At 38.0% G+C, this 22032-nt stretch overlaps 1 protein-coding gene across 7 annotated transcripts in view; it reads right to left on the minus strand.

Annotated features, from left to right (window-relative positions):
- Positions 1-10410, minus strand: part of SMARCA1 (SWI/SNF related, matrix associated, actin dependent regulator of chromatin, subfamily a, member 1) — a 426620-nt gene extending 416210 nt beyond the window's left edge. For all 7 annotated transcript variants that reach the window (XR_004622504.1, XM_034649950.1, XM_034649955.1 and 4 more), the window contains exons 1-5: positions 10304-10410; positions 6949-7115; positions 6532-6632; positions 6131-6231; positions 3472-3651 (exon numbers count right to left, since the gene is read on the minus strand). Coding sequence is in view for 6 of the 7 variants with exons in the window: in XM_034649950.1 (XP_034505841.1) it covers positions 3472-3651; positions 6131-6231; positions 6532-6632; positions 6949-7115; positions 10304-10330 (576 nt within the window). In the remaining variant the exon portion in view is untranslated. The remainder of the gene's footprint in view (positions 1-3471; positions 3652-6130; positions 6232-6531; positions 6633-6948; positions 7116-10303) is intronic.
- Positions 10411-22032: the final 11622 nt, after the last annotated feature.

Raw genomic sequence — 22032 nt, forward strand, 5'->3', positions numbered from 1 at the left:
CTTAATATGTTCCTTCCCTTTCTAGCAGGAATGAGTCACATATTTTGTCAAGGGTCATGAAAGCCAACTAATGCTTTTGTGAACTTCCCGATGTTGTTTTGAGGCTACAGATATGATTTTATAAAGGGGACTTGCTCTATCTAGTACAGGAGGCTACTTAAAACAGTGAGACTATTCAGAACTATTTTTAAATCTTTACAGGCAGTGGCCAACATAGTAGCCAAGCTGACTGAGAGCATTTTTAACTTGTACAAACTGAATTCCAGATGTTACAGGACAAAATAAAACCACAGAAGTTAACAGGGAGCAGCCAAATCTATATTGAGAAGGTTCTGATTAGTACTGTAAATCTGAAATTACAGTGCATAAACAAAGTAACTGTTCACTACAAACTCATTATTTTATAAACAAAGTTATGCACCAAACACACTGTGGACTCATTCAACAAATATTTACTGAGTGACCATATATATAAAAGGATCACCTGGACTAAAGTAGAGGACAGAAAAAAGGCCTTTGTAGAGATCTCAGTTGCACTCTGGGAAGTGGTCATATTTTAAAAGTTAATTAAGACATTAGGGAATCAAAAGCAACATAAAGAGAACCAGGGTGCCAGACCCCATTTGGTCTTATCTTTTTTTTGATTTTGTGAAACACTCATTTTAATGGTTCCTCCTACAGTTTCATGAAGCCTATGCATATTTTTAATTTAAATTAGCCCTACTTTGAAATTTTTGTGACAGAACATTGAATATCACATAACCCAAAAGCTCTCACTTTATAGATGACAAAATTAAGGCCCTTCAAGAGTCACTCAACATCACACACTCAATGGCAGCAACAGAACTAAAACTAGATCTCCTATTTCCACGTCCAAGATCTTTGATGCTTCTGGAGTGGAAAGGGAAGGGGTCAAAAACCAAGTTTGGGGGCGCCTGGGTGGCTTGGTCGTTAAGCTTCTGCCTGCAGCTCAGGGCATGATACCAGAGTCCTGGGATCGAGCCCCACATCGGGCTTCTCCACTAGGAGCCTGCTTCTTCCTCTCCCACTCCCCCTGCTTGTGTTCCCTCTCTCACTAGCTGTCTCTCTCTCTCTGTCAAATAAATAAATAAAATCTTTAAAAAAAAAAAAACCAAGTTTGGCGGGGCGCCTAGCTGGCTCAGTTGGTAGAGCGTGCAACTCTTGATCTCAGGGTTGTAAGATCAAGTCCCACGTTGGGTGTGGAGCCTACTTAAAAAAAAAAAGCTAAAAACCTTACTGGGGATTCACACCACTATTAGCATCAAACTGGATCGATAATATTACTAAGAATTTCCCAACTCAAATACCTGTTATAATCTACATCGAAATTTTTAATAACATATCGACCTCATAAAATGTTTACAAAAGGCCAAGAAACTATAAAGACCTATATATCTATCCCATATAGAATCCCAAGATTCAAATCTATTAGTAATAATCTGGATTTTCTCTATACGTACTGATATCAATCTCTCAATGTTGAATATAGGACATTACTTATGTTATTAATAATTACCAGTTTGCAAACTCTTTTGCCTATGGCCCACAGTAAAATTATAGTTTAGATTGCAATCCTTTAAAAAAGGAGCAGTATATATCCCCACCATGTGTGAAATACTCTGCCATTTTCCATTCTATTTTATCTCAATGTTTAAAAAATTGTCACCACCAACATGAACTCCCAATACTAACAAGTGGCAATATGAAAAACACTGACTTTGAAGTTTGATTTTCAAGATTAAAAAATTTTTGAAGTTGCCAGTAAAATCCCAACCTCCCATGGGGTAGAGATAGGACAGTCACAAATTAAATACATCCACTATTTTCGAAGAGGTATTTCATGAAATCCTTGGATTCCATATAATATAGTTGAAAAACGCTGACAGTTTTACTGAGACACATGGAAACACAAGCATACATATTTCTCTTTTGCTTATGATCTTCGAGAAATAATTTTAGCCAAAAATCAATACTTTAGAATGAAATACTTGAGAAATGCAAAGTTTTAAAAGGACTGGTATTACATTAAAGAACAGCAGTGAGGGGCACCTGAGTATCTGCCTTTGGCTCAGGTCCTCATCTCCAGGTACTGGGATCAAGCCCCCTGTTCAGCTCTCTGCTCAGCAGGAAGTCTGCTTCTCTTTCTCCCTCTCCTTCTGCTCCTCCCCCCCCACTCGTGCCCTTTCTCTCTCTCTCCCTAATAAATAAATAAATAAAAATCTTTTTTTTTAAAGATTTTTATTTATTTATTCGACAGAGATAGAGACAGCCAGCGAGAGAGGGAACACAATCAGGAGGAGTGGGAGAGGAAAAAGCAGGCTCATAGCGGAGGAGCCTGATGTGGGGCTCGATCCCATAACGCCGGGATCACGCCCTGAGCCGAAGGCAGACGCTTAACCACTGTGCCACCCAGGCGCCCCCTAAAATCTTTTTTTTAAAAAAGAAAAGAACAGCAGTGATAAGAGCTCTAAGTGACTAATTTGCCACTGGGAAATATTAGGCATAGGGAAATCAAGCCTGTAATTCTAAATTTATGAGTTCAGTATTTCAATATTTAAATTATTTGTAAGTTAAATTTAAATAAATGTAAGTAATTTTTCTTCAAGCAAAATGATAAGAATAAGATTACATAATTCATTATGCTACCATTCTTTTGAGGATATCTTTTGATAACCTATCTAAATATGTAAAATAGAATAAATCTTTACTCTATATCCTCTGGAGGCAAAATAAAGGCAAAGTTTAATAATATGCTTTCTAAGCTGATTATTCATTTTGATATTTTTGCATAATTTATTTCTTTTAGATTAATTCTACAGTCCTAAATAATTGTAGCCTACTAGATTGACAAATGGCTAATTTAAGAGCCCAGAGTTTCTAATATCTAAGAATGTATGCAAATATGTATTTTTCTATTCAAATACCAAAACTGAAAGCTGTGTCAACGCATACACACAAAATACAAGCCTCTCCGTACAAATAGAAAAGGTTCCATCTACGTGTATGTGTGTAAGCACACACGTGTGCATGTGTAAGTCAAAGTCAAAAGTAAAAAATTTAAACATAAAAAATTAAGTCATGCAAATTTACAGTTTTGGTGTCAAAACAGCACAACTGAAAGAGTCATTGATAAGATACACTGTCAATAAGGACTTTTTTTTATAAAAAGTTGTTTAAAATGCAACTCAAAAATGCTGAGGTTAATGACCTAGTTGAAATTAAATGCAGATAAGCACAGTAACAGATTGTCTTTTATTAATAAGTAACACATCTACTTCACAGGAGTGTTGTGAGAATTCATTAAGATATAAAAGGCACTTACAACAGAGCCTAACATACAGTTATTTACTAGTAGCAGTCTACTTCAATGTCTTTATGGCAATAGCATGCAACTTAACCCCAGAAATGATGTTATTCTTGATGGCCTCTTTAAACCTATTTCTCACTTACTCTCGCATCCTTGTCTCCAACGAAACAAATAACACGGAGAGATGGGACCCATCGCTTAAATTCATTCATCCAGTTGTATAAAGTAGACTTTGGAACTAACACCATGTGAGGTCCAGGAATGTTTCGGTAATGTTTCAGGTAACCAAGCAAAGCAATCGTTTGTAAAGTCTTACCAAGACCCTGTATTATCATTACAAAGAAAAAAAATCCTGTTTATTTAATGAAACATTTATTTAATGAAAAAAATAACTGTTTATTTAATGTAACATTTTGTTAGTAATAACATTACAAAAGACATTTGCCAACTACGTCACATAGGAAAAATTTAAAGACCTTTGTTTTTTTAAGTGAATAACCATTCCCATTTTTACTTACTGTGTGCACAAAAAGAAACCAGGGACTTGCAGGCAGAAAGCGGCTTTGTTGTTCCTCTTAAAGGAGCAAGCAATTTATAAATTACTTTATTATAAATTTTTCTAGCAGCAAAATTAGGAATTTTGTGCATATGCAGTTCACACTCATTTCCTTTACCAGCCTGCTTAGATACTGGTCTTTCTTTCCCATTGTCCCCAACATTATTATAGCTCAGGCATGAAATACTCACACTATGTATCTCAAGGGACTTGTGGCTCTCTGTACTTGCATCTCACACCCTTGAAGATCTATGGAACCATAAAAGAACAGAACCTAAAAGAACTCTGCAGCCAGAAAAGGCCTTAGAGATCACCTGGTCTGGTGAACTTTTTAAAAAATAGCATATTGAACACCACAAACCCGCCACCTAACTGATGAGAAAGGGAACGATGTTCTATGCTGTGTGGCCTTTTAAAAGAGTTTCTGGCTTTATCTCTATGTAAGGTATATACTTGCTTTTATGAACCTAGGCTTAAACTATTCTTATAGGGTTTATCCCATCTAATATTTCACTTAAAGAGAAGCATCAAAGCTTCAAAATATTTAAAATTCCTTAAGTAATTCCATTTTTAGGAATCCTATGGAAATAATTTGAAAGGTGCAGAAAAACTAAATTACAAGGGTTCTCACAACAGTACTATTACATACTGTATGTACATATATATCAACTCATATACACTAAATACACACAATATATACTATATATACACTACATATCAATCCAAATGACCCACAATAAACGAGGAGATGAATAGAACTATGGTAACTCCCCAGGATTAATTATTACAGAGTAATTAACACTTATTTTTACAAATATTTGAATTATGTAGAAAATATGTATGAATGTGAAGAAATCAGAATACCAAATTATATGTACAATATGATCTCAACTATGTAAAATAAATACATCTGGAGTTAAAATACTAAAATGAAATATGCCAAAATGTCAACTGTGATTATTTCTAGGTAGCATAATTATAATTTACTTTCAATTTTTTCGATTTTTTCCCAAATTTTCTATACTCCTTATTAAAGTATCTTACCCTTTTTTTAATAAATAAAAAGTATCTGGTGTCAGCATAAATTCAGTATGAAGGATCTTTAGATCCTTCAGACAGGCTGCAGCCAAGAACTTGGGGCAAATAATCCTGGTCTTTCTGTTATCTAATTAATCAAGCTATTCCCGCTCTGAGCTAACTGTAGTCTTCAACCCAGAATACTAAGTATAAGAAACTACAGACCCTTGATTTAAGGGACCTCCTTCCACACACCTAACAGTTGCTCAGCATCTTTGGGATCAACTACTACGCTATATGTTGTAGAGCATAAATAGTCATGTGGCTCTTCTGGATAAGAGTGATTGCAAATATGGCTCCAAAGTCACATAAAAATGAGTATCACTGGGTCATAAAGATCTAGAAGTACCTCCCTGCCCTTTCTTAAATCCCATCTTATTCATTTGGTCTAAAAAATACCAATCTAGGCCTTCACGTACTCCCCTTATCTGCTGAATTAGCATCTTAAATGGCCTTACTTTTTCTCTTTGATCACTTTATTTATATGCCCATCACTCCTTAGCTTTCTTCCCAGGTCCCACCTGGTACTCTGCTATATCAGGACTCAACATTGCTCATTACTTTTTTTTCTTTAATCCATCTATTCACAATCTAACACATTGAGGTGCTTACATTCATTCATTCACGCTTTCATCATTTATTGTTTGGTTTATTCATTCACTCATTTACTCTTTGGGTTATATACCCCCACCTCATTACCAAAAGGATTTCAGGTCACCTAGAAAGAAAATATGTTTCAGGTGGCCTATAATGAAAACATGGAATATAAATTAATGGTAAAATAGAAATAAAGAAGGGCAAAGGAAAGATAAGAAGATATAGAATAGGAAAAGGCACAAAAGACTAGCCATTAATGTTACACAGGGTCTCCATTTTGGCATTGATTTTGGCTCTGGGTTTCCTGGAAGCCAAAGTGCAAATAAAAACAGAAGTACAAGGAGGTTTTTTAAACCGTATGAGGAAATTGCACTAAGAATTCTGTAGCCTGTGAAAGTGTATGTTCTCAAGGTTACTTAAAGAAACAATTCCAGACTTTACAAATGCCTTTTACATTGTAACTAAATAAAGCAATTAGCCTCCAGGCCTCAGGGGGGCAATACAGGTCAGGTATTTCAAATTTACATAAAATTTGATAACTAAGATTGTGTTTGTAGCTATCAAGTCCTTACCATTTCATCTGCCAAGATACCATTGACTCCATTTTCATACAAAGAGATCAACCAGTTCAGCCCTCGAATCTGATAATCTCTCAGTGGCCCTCCTTTCACATCTGAAAAAGAAATCAAGACATCTCATACCTTCATTAATACAATCAAGTACTGGGGTGCCTGGGTGCTACAGTTGGTTAAGCATCTGCCTTCAGCTCAGGTCATGACCCTGGGTTCCTGGGATCAAGCCCCAGGTATGGCTCCCTGCTCAGTGAGGAGTCTGCTTCTCCCTCTGCCCCCCTCTTCGTGTTCTTTCATGCATGCTCTTTCTCTCAAATAAATAAATCTTTAAAAAATACAATCAAATATAATTTTTCTAAAACCAAAATGGAAAAAAAATACCAACAAAATGAGATACTTACATGAAGGTGACACCTCAAATCTAACACACACATTAGATGTTTTCCGACTCTCTGAGAGTAGCTCTTCATCTTCTTCTTGTTCTGTGCGCCTGTGGCGGTAGCTGAAATGGAAAGAAATACCTTTATATTCAACCCAAATACTAAGCTGTAAATTAAGTAACTATACATTGCTAATATCGGTCATGAAAAAAAAATGAGTTATCTAAGGTCTTGCTTAGAAGTTGGTAGAACCAGCGTACATTTTTATTAATTTCTAGTGAGAAAAAATGGTTTCCTCCAAAACTTATTTACACTGACAATAATCTTATTTTTTTTAAATACAGAATTATACTAAGTGAAGAGGGAATGAGAATACGAGAGGACAGAGAAGTGGGGACAGGAAGAGGAGGAAAAAAGAAGAGAGAGATGGCAACATACTCTCCAGCAGAAATTAAGCTCTGCTTGTCATCTTTCCTTATTCGAGGACGTCCCAATTTCATGTTCAGAGGCGATGTTGGAGATTTCTGTGCTGAAGGTTGAATGAAATGTGCAAAAAGTTCTGTCTGTTTTAATAAAAATTCAAATCTCTTTGCTCGGTCTGCTTTCTAATGTACAAAACAAAAGAAAAAGTAATGATTTTCTTTCTTATTTGAAGTTATTTAACGAATACTTATATTGCCCTTCTACTCTGTACTATGTTCTAAGCACTTTAAACATACTAACTCACTTAATTCTCTTAGGAAACTCATAAGGTAGATACTAATATTATCTCCATTTTATAGATGATGAAAGTGAAGTATGGAGAGGGTAACTAACTTGCCCAAGTTCCCATAGCCAGTAAGCAGCAGAATTTGAAAATGGCATTTTCAGATAGTTTGAATAGAAGCCAAGTGATCTAACAGCAGTAAATGCCCCAATTAAGAAGTACCCCCGCTTAAAGAGTCAGGGCCAAAAAGCAAATCCTCTTTTCAAAACATAATGATTTTCTTTTCCTAGTGAACAAAATAAAGCAGCATAATATACAATATATCCTAAATACATCCTAGAAATATAAGTTATTAGCTATGATATACATATACCATAAACTGAATTAAGAATTTTCAAGTTGCATCTAGGAATAATTAACATCTTAGAATACAGTGTCATCTTGTCTCAAAATATTGTGAATGCATGGTACAATAATGTAATAAGTATTTCTCTCTTCAATTACAATGATCTGGAAAATTGCACTTTTTTAAAGATTTTACTTATTTGAGAGAGAGAGAGAAAGTGCAAGAGTGGGAAGAGGGGCAGAGGGACGAGCAGAATCCCCACGAGCGCAGAGCCCAATGTGGGGCTCAATCCCAGTGCCCCAAGATCATGACCTGAACCAAAGACAGTTAACTGACTGAAAATTGCACTTTATGATAATAATATAAAAAGTTTGTCTCCAAAGTGAGCAGGATTTGGAGGAAAATATACACACACACATAAGTAAAACAGTTAATATGGGGCGCTTGGGTGGCTCAGTCGTTAAGCATCTGCCTTCGGCCCAGGGCGTGATCCCAGAGTCCTGGGATCGAGCCCTGCATTGGGCTCCCTGCTCCGCTGGGAAGCCTGCTTTTTCCTCTCCCACTGCCCCTGCTTGTGTTCCCTCTCTCACTGGCTGTCTCTCTCTGTCAAATAAAGAAATTTAAAAAAATAGTTACTGTATATTAACTATTAAAAATTGGTATGTATTATAATTCCTCAATAAATTATAAAAGGGCATATAACTTGTACCACATTAATGAAATAAAACTTCACTAAAAATCTTAGAAGATCAAAAGATGTATACGTCATTCTAGATAAAGACAAAAATAAAAATGATTTTTTAATTCCCAATCACTTCCGACCATAGGGTAGAGAATATTTGATTGCTAATGAAGGCTGCGTAATTAATAACACCAGAAACATAGAAGAGTTCATTAACATAAACACAAGAATTAGACAAATATATTCAGACCAGAGGTTGGAAGGAGGCCAAAACTTTTCCATTTTATGTTACCCTCACTGGAATGTTGTTTTTAGAGTTGTTAAAATATTAACTGTCTGCGTTAGATGTGACCTTAGACATTTAGGCATGGAGTTTGGTAAAATCACTATGAACAGCAAAAAAATATACTTCATCGCTACTTATTTTTATAATATTACTGCAAAAAAAACCCTTCAACAAAAAAGTTCAGTTCCAGCTACCTGTTAATTTCTCTTTTGAATTAACCAAATTCACTGGTTTTGAAAGATCCCAGGGCACAGAAGTCTAGTTAAAATGAAAGCTAAAATACGATTTTAGTGAATAAAAATTAAATATATGGCAACGCAGTAGGCGGGCATAACTGAAATTATACTGCTTAAATATGTTATACTTTCAGGTACCAGGTAAATGCCCTTTCCTCCAGAAAATGTATTACTATATTACATGTTTTACAATGTATAACTTTCATTAATATATCCAAAGCAAGAAGAGAAGAAGAAAAAAATATCAGTCTGGCTTTGTGACTTGCTTTCTTTCAGCCACAATGATGGTGCCACTAATACTTTCACTTAGTGCGTACAATATTTTTAGCATAAAACATCTTATGACGGAGGCAGCAGGGTGGCTCAATCAGTTGAGCATCTGACTCTTGGTTTTGTCTGACTCCTGGTTTTGGCTTGGGTTGTGATCTTGGGGTCCTGGGATCCAGCCCCTGAATCTAGACTCTGGGCTCTGCACTCAGCGGGAAAGTCTGCTTGAGGATTCTCTCTCTTCCTCTTCCTCTCCCTCTACCCCTCCCCCAGCTTGCTTGTGTGCTTTGTTCTCTCTCTCTCAAATAAAAGGATAAATCTTTAAAAAAAATCTGGGGCGCCTGGGTGGCTCAGTCAGTTAAGTGTCCAACTCGTGATTTCAGCTCAGATCATGATCTCAGGGTCCTGGGATGGAACCCCACATGGGGCTCTGGGCTCAGCAGGAAGTCTGCTTGAGGATTCTCTCCTTCTCCCTCTTCCCCTCCCCACCCTCTCAAATAAATACATAAATCTTTAAAAAAAAATATCTTAGGGGCAGCTGTGTAGCTCAGTCAGTTAAGCGTCTGCATTTGGCTCAGGTCATGATGGATCGAGCCCAGATTGGGCTCCCCGCTCAGTGGGGAGTCTGCTTCTCCCTCACCCTCCTCCTCTTCCCCCCATCACACTCTCTCTCACACTCTCTCTCAAATAAATAAACTCTTTTAAAAAAATCTTATTATGGGATAAAGAGCACTGAACAAAAGTGAAGAGATGTGACTTCTGTTCCCAACTATTCCATATAGTTTCTCTGATCCTTATTTTCTCATCTGAAAACAAAGAGATTTATTTATTCAACAAAAATCTATTGTGATGGGGCTGCCTGGGTGGCTCAGTCAGTTGAGCATCTGACTTTGGCTCAGGTCATGATCTCGGGGTCCTGGGATCAAGCCTCAAGCCCCGTGCCCCACATTAGTCTCCCCACTCAGCAGGGAGTATGCTTGTCCCTCTCCCTCTCCCTCTGTCCCCCTCCCTGGCTTGTGCTAGGTCTCTCTCAAATAAAAAAATAAAGTATTTTTAAAAATTCTATTATGATTGATTATATATTAAATTACTTTCCAATTCTAAAATCTATGATCCTACATTCATTATACATACACATGTATTCTTTCAATCTTTCACATCACCTCTGTAAAAATGAACTATGGTGAAACTAATGTAAGAGTATCAACTATACTTCAATAAGAAAAAAATCAACTACAGTATTCACTATCCTACCAAAGAATATATTTACCATTTTCTCTTCATATTCTGGGTCCATTTCCTTTTCAGATTTAGAAGCTTTAGCAGCAAGTTTGACTTGAAATGAAGAAACATTTTTCTAGAATTTCAAAAAAATAAGCCATCAAATTACAAAGCAAGATCTTAAAAGTGGCAATTAAATACTAAATAAATAAATGAACATGGGCCACTCATAGACCAAAGATGAGAGCATGTCATGAAGCAGGGCTTATAATTAATCCAGTTCTGTGCACCTGTGGTCCAATGACAAAATCTGAATTGTTAAAGCCAGAGAAATAACATTAATTAAAATAAACACCAAAAGGCAAAACATTGAGCCTTTTCACCTATTTTTTTAATTTAAAGCATAAAAAAACATATAACCATTGTATAGAAGATTTAAAATCTAGAATATGCTAATATTATCAACCACAAACCAAAAAATTCAAGGAAAGTAAATATTAATTCTCAGAAACACTTCTTTATGTAATGGAAACAAGCCAGACCTTCAGAAGAAGACTGTGGTTTCTGTTCCTGAAAAGACACTTTTTATTGTTTTCATATTCTAATCAGAACATTTAAACTTTAATGTAATGCAATATGCTCATTTCTATTTAAGTAATAAAACAGTACAGTTTCAAACTTTTGATTTATGTTAATTTTCTCCAACTGGAAAGAAAAGTATTTTAAACCATATTACATAAACATTTTGTAGAAGCAGTTTCTCAAGGCTATCAACTATTAACCTTTGATATTTAAAAAGTTGTGATTTAGTGAAAACTGGCATAAATCAGCTTCTTAAAAATACTGAAATTATCTGGAGGGTTATTTCTTGCATGCCATCCTTTGTAAAGATAAGCTTGTATTTGTAAATATAAATAGGTATATAAAATACACCTCCTTCCCTATAAGAAATGGAGAAATAAAATAATAAAAACACAAATCTACCCCATAGTACCAGAGCCAAGATTATTTCAGTTTTAACACAGACTTTGCACAAGTCAAAATACAATTCTGTTTGTGAAAACTAAAGAAATTATGTCCATTTTATCATGGCTTTGTCAACCAGTTCCTGAAAACTTAGGTCCTAAATCAACAACAGAATGTGATCTTAAACATAAGAAAGACATGACTCCGATAGTTAATGAGTATGTCTTCCAGCATTTACTGAAATTTCTATTTTGAGAAAATCCAAACGAAGATTATGGAATTTGACCCTTGTTAGGGTTCTACTTTGAATCACTGATCAGATACCGTTCAGTTATTCTTAACCCAAATAATAGCCATCTTGATTTAAGCACCTCATATGTATACATCGTCTATGTAGGATTTTTTGAATGTAATCCTAGATGGGCAAGAATAAAAAACTGCTAAAATTACCTCAATCCCACATTTTCAAACTTTCACATATACTATAAATCCGATTTTATTTTCAAAGCAATAAGTAAAGGAAAACTGGGTAAAAAAAATCACACCTTTATTATTACTTGAAAAGCTGTATGAAGTCTAGTTTTCAACTTTCAAAACAGTCAAAATTACTTCCCCTCATCTACACAAGTATATATCTAATAATGTGGGACATAGATTTGACTCACAGAAAAATTAAAGCTTTAATTAGAAAAAATTTCACTCAATATTCTTGCCTACCTTGTGGTAGAATACCATAAAATTATATGCTGATTAAAATTTCTAATCTTGAGCAGTGCTATTAAAAGCTGTGGGTAATTACTTAATTGGCACTATCTTCCACAACAAATTTTAAAATACCTACCTTCTAAACCTTCTCCTTTGTGTATTTTCAAAAATACACTTTTCACACAAGAAAAGATAAAAAGTGACTAAGATATTCTAATGAATTTCTTATGGATTTTATCATCTGGTAGTTTAGGTGCCATGAGAATATAACACAAAGTCATCAAGATGCCCTGTCTTAAAGACCATGACCTTTTTCTTGATGTTTTCATTACCAAAAATACCAACTCCCAACTTCCAGTGTTAGGTTATCACTTAAACCAAGTAAGTTCAAGAACCAGAAGGTAAGCAAAAATTCCACTCTATAGCTGAATGTCACAAGTCAATCTACTAAATCTCATCTATTTTATGCATCACAAAATGCTCTTCTTCAGAGCCACTTTCTTTTATTTGACATACAATTCTAGCAAGTTTGATAATCTGGCTTGCCATACTACAGAGAATAAAAGCAGCAGCAAATGACATGGGAAAGACCACTAGAAGGCACAATGTAAACAGCAAGAAGTGATGGCAGAAGCCCAGGACTAAAACATGAGTTTCACCACAGTAACATCTGTTTTTCTTACTATTCAGGTGTAATTATTTCCCTCTGCCTAATGGATGCATCACTTGTACTTTGGGTTTTTTTGTATTTTTTACAGTTATTTTAAATGGTTTTATGGTTTTTGTAACATCTATGTCCTTTATTATAAATTCTTTCTGATGAAAGTAGATGAAGTGTTTAAAAATGCTAGCTAACAGCCTGACAATTGAAGGAGGAGAGATAAAAATCATTTTAAAAAAATCAACACCATACTGGAAATGTCTGGGAAGTGGTTATTTAATTGAGGGAAAACAGCCTCCTGCATCTCAAATGCCTTTGTATCACTTCCAGAGCACAATAACTAATGAAGGCAAGGAACAGGTTAATCTGTACTTTCAGTACATCACTTAGGGAGTCAAAGGAGTGAGCAATCTATTTAGATTCTTGAGGATGTGTGCCAAATTACTTTATTTGAAGGAATGATACAAACAAAAGAACTTAAGTAGATGTTTTGGTACTCTTTAGATTTTTCAGGAAAAATAAAAAAGATGTAGTGACTAGAGTAATAAACTTCAGGAATTCAGAAAGTTCCTGCCATGCAACACCTCATTTCCCTATGCTGAGCAGACAAATGAGGTATTATCAGGGCCATTTCTGATGAGGTTACAGAATTCATGAATAGATATGTATCAATTCAGTGTTTGTTACATAGGTTTTTTTATTGATTCCCAATTCAAAAAATTTACATTATCTGGAAATTCAGCAACCTTTACTGCCATACAAAAGACAATTTAACCCTTACATTTGCCCAGTCTAGGGAATAAAAGGCACCTAGACTCATTTCTGAATTCCCCGATATTTGATTTTCTATTAATACCGGGTATTTGACCCATCTTTACAATTACAATATTGTCTCACTGATCCAAGCACTGCATAGATGTTAAAAAGTGCATGTTTTCTATGGTTTTCACTTAGCACAACAATTGTCTTTCTGTTTAGTCAACCTTGTAACAGTAAAATACGTCACTTAAACAACTGCTGCATTTAAAATTACTCTAATTCATGGCAAAAGGTGTTAATATCCCTCAAAAGCTTTTCATTTGGTCATATCGTATCAGATAATGATTCAGACAAAGCCACTTGAGATCTCTAAAGCATAATTTTAATTACCTACCTTTTCTTTAATTGTGATATGTGTACTCGTAAACGGAAAAAAATCCACCCATAAACGATCCATTCTACGATTTTATTATACATCAACAATCCTTGTGTGCCACCCCATTTTTTATTTCAAATTTTAAACGTGTTTCACAGTTTCATTTGCATGTCTTGGTCCATATGAGATACGCCTTACGGAGATAATAAATATTTTCTGGATTTGGATTTAATAAGGTGCCTGAGCGGTACCCTTACGTATGTTAGCAGCGGCTCATCCTAGCGACGCTGGGTTAAAGAAAAATAAAAAATAAAATAAAATTTAAAAAAAACCTGCGTGTGTCCAGGAGCCAGCAGCGCCCACTAGGAGAGGGAGGCGGAAGCCTGGAAGGCTTGGGGCCGGATTGGGGGACCATTTGGGTGGCCCTGGAGTGAAACACTATACCGTCGGGGGCGGGGCAGGAGAGGGTGAGGGTGCACACGTTGGAAATTTTCCTAAGCCAGCGTCCACAATTCCTCAGTTTGGGGTTTGGATTGCGGAGAGGGGAGCGGGTAGGACTCGGAGAGTTCATTTTCTCGGGGTGACACCCCCGCTTCAGCAGGCGGGGAAACGAACAAGGGATGATTTTTTTGCTGCCACCTAAAAGGCCGACATTGCCATTCAAAAAAATAAGTCTCTCCTATCGTCCTCCGCCTCCCAACCACCAGCACCTTAAAATTCAAATTAAAGAAATAAGCCCCAGCAGAACCCCTTTTGCGCGGGTGTGGGATTGAAGGGCCCAGATTTCCCAGGCAGAGGCCGACGGGAAGGGGGGGAGAGGGAGCGAGCGAGAGGAGAGGGAGAGGCGGAGGCTTTTTCCTGCACAGCCCCATCCCCCACCCTGTTACCCCAGTTCCGGGAACGTGAATGGGGCCGGGGGCTGTCGAGGGGCGCCAAAGCCCCCAAGTCCCGGGATAACGGGCACCCTCCACCCGCGCCGCGCCCGCGCCCAGCCCCGCCCCCGCCCCCGCCCGCCAGGCGGCAAGGAGGAAAGGGGGAGGGGAGCGAATGCTGGACTGCTCCGCCGCCCCCCACCCCCAGCGCGCCCTCGGCCCCCATCCCCGAGGATCTCCGCCAGTACCTGTCGGCGCCCCGAAAGGTCAGGGCTTGGGCCCCTCGGAGGAGCCCGTCTCAGGATTTGTTCAACNCACCCTCCCCCCTTCCTCCACCCCCCCCCTCAACGATCGCGAGACTCCCCCTCCCCACCCAGAGCCCGGGCCGGCCCCCGCACGACCAACTGTTGCCTGAGTGTGGGGCGCGGACTGGGGTGGAGGCGGGAACCCACAAGCCTGCGGCTCCCTAAAAATCTCCTTTCCCACACGCCCCCAACAGTCAGCCTGAGCTCCCCTCGCAGATGTGTGCATAAGGAATCCTCTTTCCCTTAAATCTGCTCTTTGTACCTCGGGGCGCTCTCCCCTTCTTGCACAAAGAACTTTTCCTCTGCTTGTAACTGCACTGCAAAAGGTCTTTCTCACCATTTGCAAAGCCCAGAACCCCTCTGGGGATTGCCCTTTTCCCAGGTCTCGAAAAGGAGATTGATAGTGCTATTGCCACCTTTGTAAATTCTGCAGGAGAAGCAGTCCTTGAATCTCCTGATTGCAGCTGCAAACAGTTCTCTTACAAGGCAAAGTGTGACTCTTGAGTTTTATGTATATTGCTCTATTTGCAACTCTGATACTTCTCAGATGGCCACTGTGCAGGGGCCCTTCTTTTGCCTTCACCACTGAATTTTAAAATTCCTGCAGGGAGACAAGGTCAAGGGCCTCACAGAACCTGGGGCAAATCATGGTAGGTACCCAATATTAGTAATTGGATTGAATTACTGTGAGTTTTTTGGTGCGTGTTCCTTTTGTACCTCTGTTATTAAGTAGTAATTAAACACCAATAATATGCATGATCATGGATATAAAAGCATTTTGTTAAGGATGGGGCAGTATGCAGTGTCAATTATTAAATATTGTTTCTATTTCTCACTGTTTTGATCAATAACAGGAAGATTTACATCTTAGTTTTTTAATTTCAGTCATTAGGGACGAAAGACAGAAAAACATACCAAAAACAGTAAGAGGAAAAAAGCAAGACACTGGTGACTGAAGGAGTGTGCCCCTGAGACTGGTGGTGCTAGCTTTGCTCTGATTTTACTTTCATTATGTTCGTATCATCTGCCCTTGTTTCCCATCCTGAAGTACACCTGTGTACTATGCAATGGGTATAGGGAGTCTCAGTATAACAATGGTTCATACTTCTGGAGCATCAACCTTAGTCAAAAAGTGGGATGGAATTAAGTCATTTAATTGATCACTTGAAACACTATTTTTTCTATTAAATGTGCAGACATATTAAGGAATGACTACAGAGTTGGAACTGTCTCCAAATAAAAGCTTGAGACTTCCAGTTAGACGTCCTACCCCTTCCCCACCACCCGTTCTGTCTCCTCAGTCATTAAAAGTCATTTGGTGGGGAAGTTCAGGAAGAACTGAAAGAGAAGGATGCTGCAATGCATGCAATCCACCTGACTTGAGAAGGATCCTTCTAGACAAGCAGAATGGAAAATTTCTTTTCCACCAAATTGCAGCTATAGGAGGATAGAATTCCCCTTTCCTTGCCTAGGGCTTGGAAGGAAAAGGGGTCAGTAAATACTTGTTATGTACTGGTGTGTTCCTGCTTGTGAAGATACTTTGTTACATTGTATTTCTCATTGCCAACTATGGTATTTCGGTTACATTGAGGACTGAATGCACTTTTGTGAGGACATCTGGGAAACTCACATCCCTTTATAAAAACTTGTCTGTGGAAATGTGTTCCAAGTTCCAAAAAAATAACTTAGAAATTAATTTGGGGGGCGCTTGGGTGGTGCAGTCGTTAAGCGTCTGCCTTCGGCTCAGGGCTGCTTCTTCCTCTCCCACTCCCCCTGCTTGTGTTCCCTCTCTCGCTGTCTCTCTGTCAAATAAATAAATAAAATCTTTTTTAAAAAAAGAAATTAATTTGGGGGACAGAACATATTTGTCCATGTATGTATAATGTAATCCTTCCTTTTTCTGGATGACGTGGCTGAAAGTGCTATCAAGTAATGAGTTTGGTTGGAAAGGTCAATGCTTGGTCCATAGACCTTGCTTCAGGATTCATGTAAATATTGCCCTTTGGCTTGTGGCAACAGCTGCTATTTACAAAGCATGTGCTATCCTTATTTGCAAATCTGCCTAAAATTCATGATCTGTAGACTTTGTTCAACAAGAGTCACCTCATTTCTGAACCTACTCAACACCTTGCTCTATCTGCTAATACTTCCTCCAATTTTGTCTTTTCATTTGAAATGGTCTTTAATTGCGTACTCCAGTAAGGTAGGAGAACAAAGCAAACTTTTATAGAGGACCTTGGGGCCATATTTGAAAACCTCGAGACCAATCCTAGTCTACTGGACAATACATCCAGTTTGGCAGATTGTGAATATTGCTGAAGTTATTCAATAGTCATTTTTGTATAGCCAAACTTGTTCGGTAACTGCCAGAATGCATGTGCAGTGATGGTATTAAGTATTTTATAAAGTTTATGAAGGTAAGGTCAAAGACTTGGTGTTCATTCTCTTATCCTATATCTGGAATTTATCATTAAAACCACAGTATGACTTAAAACTACATTGTGATCCCACTTATCAACGTTCTTCAGAAGCTGGTACAAAGGATTCTGGTCACATTATCTTGCTTACAACTATAGTAACAATTCTGTTCACAGCAGTAAGCTTTCTCACCATTCTTCTTGAAGACATTTATAATAGTGGCATTTTTGAAAATGTGATATTTCCTTGGTGTTCTGTATATTAAGGAAAAGACAATTGTAATGGCTAGTATGCATCAACCATTTCTTAGCACCCACTATTGCATCAAGCACTGTGCCAGGTTCCTGACATATGATGTTGCTAATCCTCCTGGTAACTTTATGAAATAAATGTTATGATCCCTATTTTACAGATCAGAAAATGGAGACTGAGGCTACATAACTCATCTGAGAAGGTCTCACAGCTAGTGGTGACAAAAGCCAGATTCAAATCCCAAACCGGCTGGCTCCAAACTTTATCTTTCCACTTCACCTTTATTAAGTTCTCTGTTCTTCACAGGGCTTCCTCCTTGACAGTAGAAATCATATTGAGAAAATTACTGAAAAATATTTCTGCCATCTGTCTCCCTAGTGTTCCCTCTGGATTTATGAGGAGACACTGTCACTCTTAAGGCTCTGGTAGTATGCACAGCCAGATAATTGCTTTCGCTGCACAGAAAAGTGGCTATAAGGGGGAAGTTAGAGAATAACTTGGGATTCTTGCATGGACTGTACTCAAAGTAAATTCTCAGAAGAGTAATGGGACTCAGGACACAGTGCAGGGTCGGAGAAAACCTAACTGAAACAACATAAATATGCAAGAGGAAGTGTTTGCAAAATGTTGTACAAAACATTAATAAATGGAATACTATGCAATCATTATGAATGATGATGGAAATACGTATCTGTTGGCATGGAAATATGCCGCTAATCATTTTTTTCCATTTTTCAAGTTTTTCATTTTATTTGTTTCATTATATGTATATAAAGTATTTGAAAAAAATAAAGTATTTGAGTCTCAACAGTCAAAATTATATTAAAATATATTCATAGAATCTCTACTACAACACTGCCTTATCTTTTTCCTGCTCCCAACAAGCAGCCGCTTCAGTATTCTTTTCAGTTGTATTTCTCATTTTTACACCAAAAAGCTGGCTATGTCATATTCTCCACATATAGTGGAGATCACTCCATATTAGATTAGTAGTCTTTCTCAGACTTTATAGCTCCACATTATATAATCATGTGTCTCCCCTCATTTTCTAAGTTGTTTTCATCAAGGCAAGTCAATATGACAAATTCTGCCAGTAGGATAAGAGTAGAATAGACGTTTCACTTCTAGGCCAATTGCGTAAGAGCCAATTTGTGACCTTCTTGCTCCCTGTTTCCTTTGCTGTCGTGATCACAGAGGCCCCTGATATATTGGTGGGTGAAAAAAGGCAAGCAACAGAATAGAATGATCCCATTTTTGAAAAAAAAGAAAGGAAGAAAGCAAGAAAGCAAGAAAGAAAGAAAGAAAGAAAGAGTATACACAAATAGATTTCCACAAAGGAAAAGGTCTCAAAGGTTCTACTCCAAATGTTAACAGTAGTTGTAGGAAGGTGGTGGGATTATGGATGACTTTTTTTCTTATTTTTTCTTTCTATTATTTCTAATTTTCCTTGATGAAGGTGTTTATACTTATATAATGAATAAACAGCTTTCAAAAAGGTTAATTAAAAAACATTGCTCAAAACTAGACAGGTTGACATAATCCCAACAGATGGAGTAGGAACTAGTAGACAGGATGAGTCAAGAAAGGGAAAGAACAGTTTCATACTAAAGAGAATGCAGTTATTTGATTTGTAAAATAAGAGGAGGGATATAAATTACTGGGCGATTTACAATAATGTTACCTGGTTAAGGAGCTGTTTTTGACATTATCATTTTAAGTTGTATGTAAAAGGTTTTTTCTACTTCTAAAAATTATCACATAAATCCTAGCTCTGAAAAAAGATATAGCCAATTTTTTAAACACTTCGACCCTGGCATTCTATACACCAAAGTGTGCCCTAAAACATGTAACACGTGCTAAATAGTCTGAATTGGGTTTGCTAAAATCATGTGGTGAATATTATTAGAGGCAGAATACCATAATTATTACCAACGTGGGCTCTAAAGTCAGAAAGACTTGGAGTTCAAATTCTACCAAATTATTTAACCTCTCTAAGCCTCAGATTTGCATCTGTAAAATGGATATAATACGTAACTCAGAACTAACTGGAATTAAAATAGCAATTTTAAAGAAACCTAACTCAGAGTGGCTTCATGAGGATTTAATGTAAAAGTATATGCAAAACATTTAGCATTGTCTTGGCATGTAATATGCATTCAATGGATGGTAGCTAACAAGAGGAAAAAAGGCAAGGTGATGATGCATTGAGCATCAGACTGAGCCAAGGGAAAAGCCGGAACATGAGAAAGTCAGTCTGGAAGTCAGTCCTGAACTAAAGTGAGAATAAAGCAAAACTGTTGTTTGCCAAGTTAATTTTTTCTGTTCATTATCATTTATTAGGGTCAACAATTTGGTGCAATTACACTTCCTCATAGGTAAGTTTTAAAGAGAAGCAGTAAATGAGGAAGAAGAGGACCAGGACACTTCCCTACATAGAACATGACCTGTTTGAGGACAGGGACCGTATCTGATTCATCTTTGTTAAAAGGCTGCCTGAAGGGGCACCTGGGTGGCTCCGTCTTTAAGCGTCTGCCTTCGGCTCAGGGCGTGATCCCGGCATTCTGGGTTTGAGCCCCACATCAGGCTCCTCTACTAAGAGCCTGCTTCTTCTTCTCCCACTTCCCTGCTTTTCTCTGTCAAATAAATAAATAAAATCTTTAAAAAAAAAAAAGGCTGCCTGAAATGAGGTGGAAGGAAGGGGGCCCAGGGGCTGGCTCCATAGCCTTCATTGTGCCCTCCACCCTCCACATATAGCCTTCAGATTTTATGTTGCCCTCTGTGGTTTCTCCCACTTTTCCTCCTCTAATTTTGACCTAGGTGTCTATTTTGGCCAGATTTCACATGCATAAAAATATATTTATAGAACACTTTTGAAGGCTCTTTTATAGCTTACCCACTATAGGTAGAACAAAACATGAAGGACTATGATGGCTCACAAAGAAAACAGATTAGGTCCTTGTCCAGCGCCTAAACCAATGGTCTCAAACTTTATCACATCAGCATCACCTGGAGGGCTTGTTTAAAACTCAGGTGGCTTGCCCCACTCCCAGAGTTTCTGAATCAATAGGTTTGGGGTGTGGCTAGGAATTTGCCTGTCTTTTTTTTTTTTTAAGATTTTATTTGTTTATTTGACAGCCAGAGAAAGCATGAGCGGGGGAAGCAGAAGAGGGAGAGGGAGAAGCAAGCTCCCCACTGAACAGGGAGCCCCAAGCAGAGCTCCTGGTGGGGCTCCATGAGGGGCTCCATGCAGGGCTCCTTGTGGGGCTCCTTGTGGGGCTTGACCCTAGGACCTGGGATCATGACCGGAGCCAAAGGCAGACGCTTAACCAGCTGAGCCCCCAGGTGCCCCAGAATTTGCCTTTCTAACAAGTTCCCAGGTGATAATGTTGCTGCTGGCCCAGGGACCACACCTTAGAACCATGACCCAGACTAGAGATCAGCAAACTTTTTCTGTAAAAGGCCAGATAGTAAATATTTCAGACTTCGTGGCCCTTGAGGTCCTCGTCACAATAACCTCTGTTGTGGTAGCATGCCAGCAGCCAAAGACAATAGGTAAGCACATGAGAATGGCTGGATTCCGATAAAGCTTTATTTATTGACACTGAAATTTGAATTTCATAAAATGAAATATTTTTCCTTTTTGATTTTTTGAACAATTTAAAAATATGAAAACCCTTATTAGGATGAGGGCCATACAAATATTGGCATCAGGCTGTGTTCGCGGATTCCTGCCTGAAAAAGTCTCATTATCTAAGGAAGACAAAACAAATACAAGGGAAAAAAAGAGACAAAACAAAGCAGTAAATGTATGAGAAGGTGTTTGACCTCAAAAGTCATCAGGGAAATGCAAATTGAAGCCACAGTAAGATACTGCTACACATCCACCACAATGGATAAAATGTTTTAAAGATTGGCAATGCCAAGAGTTGACGAGGATGAGAAGCAATGGGAACTCATATAGTGCAGGTAACAGTGTAAATTGCACAGCCACTTTGGAAACCAGTTTGGTATTATTACCTAGAACTGAACACTTAGTACCCTATCACGGGTTGTGGTAGAGCAACAGAGATATGCCACTCAGATTCCCCTTCAAGGAAGGACATTCTGCACAGGTATGGGGAATGCATCAACAGATAGCCTCCAGCTGCCAGCTCCTTGAGGGTCTACCTTAGCTGCAGAGAGTTGCTTAGCCCAAGGTCATGCTCTTCCTAAGGTGAATGAGTAAGGCAGGAGAGTAACTGAGTGAGGTCTGATGCAGAACATGCAGATGGGCACTACTTTTTCCAAAGCTCCGTGCCAATTCAGCTCAAGCTTTGTCAGACTTGTATCACGGTTCATCTTCTTCCTCTGCTCAGTCCTACTTCCCTCACCTTTCTTCCACAAGTGTCAGTCCCTAATAAACATCTTGCACTCAGTACTCCATCTCAGCTTTTGTTTCTGGAGAGCCCAACCTGCAATACCTTT

The sequence above is a fragment of the Ailuropoda melanoleuca genome, chromosome X (assembly GCF_002007445.2).
Source record: "Ailuropoda melanoleuca isolate Jingjing chromosome X, ASM200744v2, whole genome shotgun sequence".
Lineage (NCBI taxonomy): Eukaryota > Metazoa > Chordata > Mammalia > Carnivora > Ursidae > Ailuropoda > Ailuropoda melanoleuca.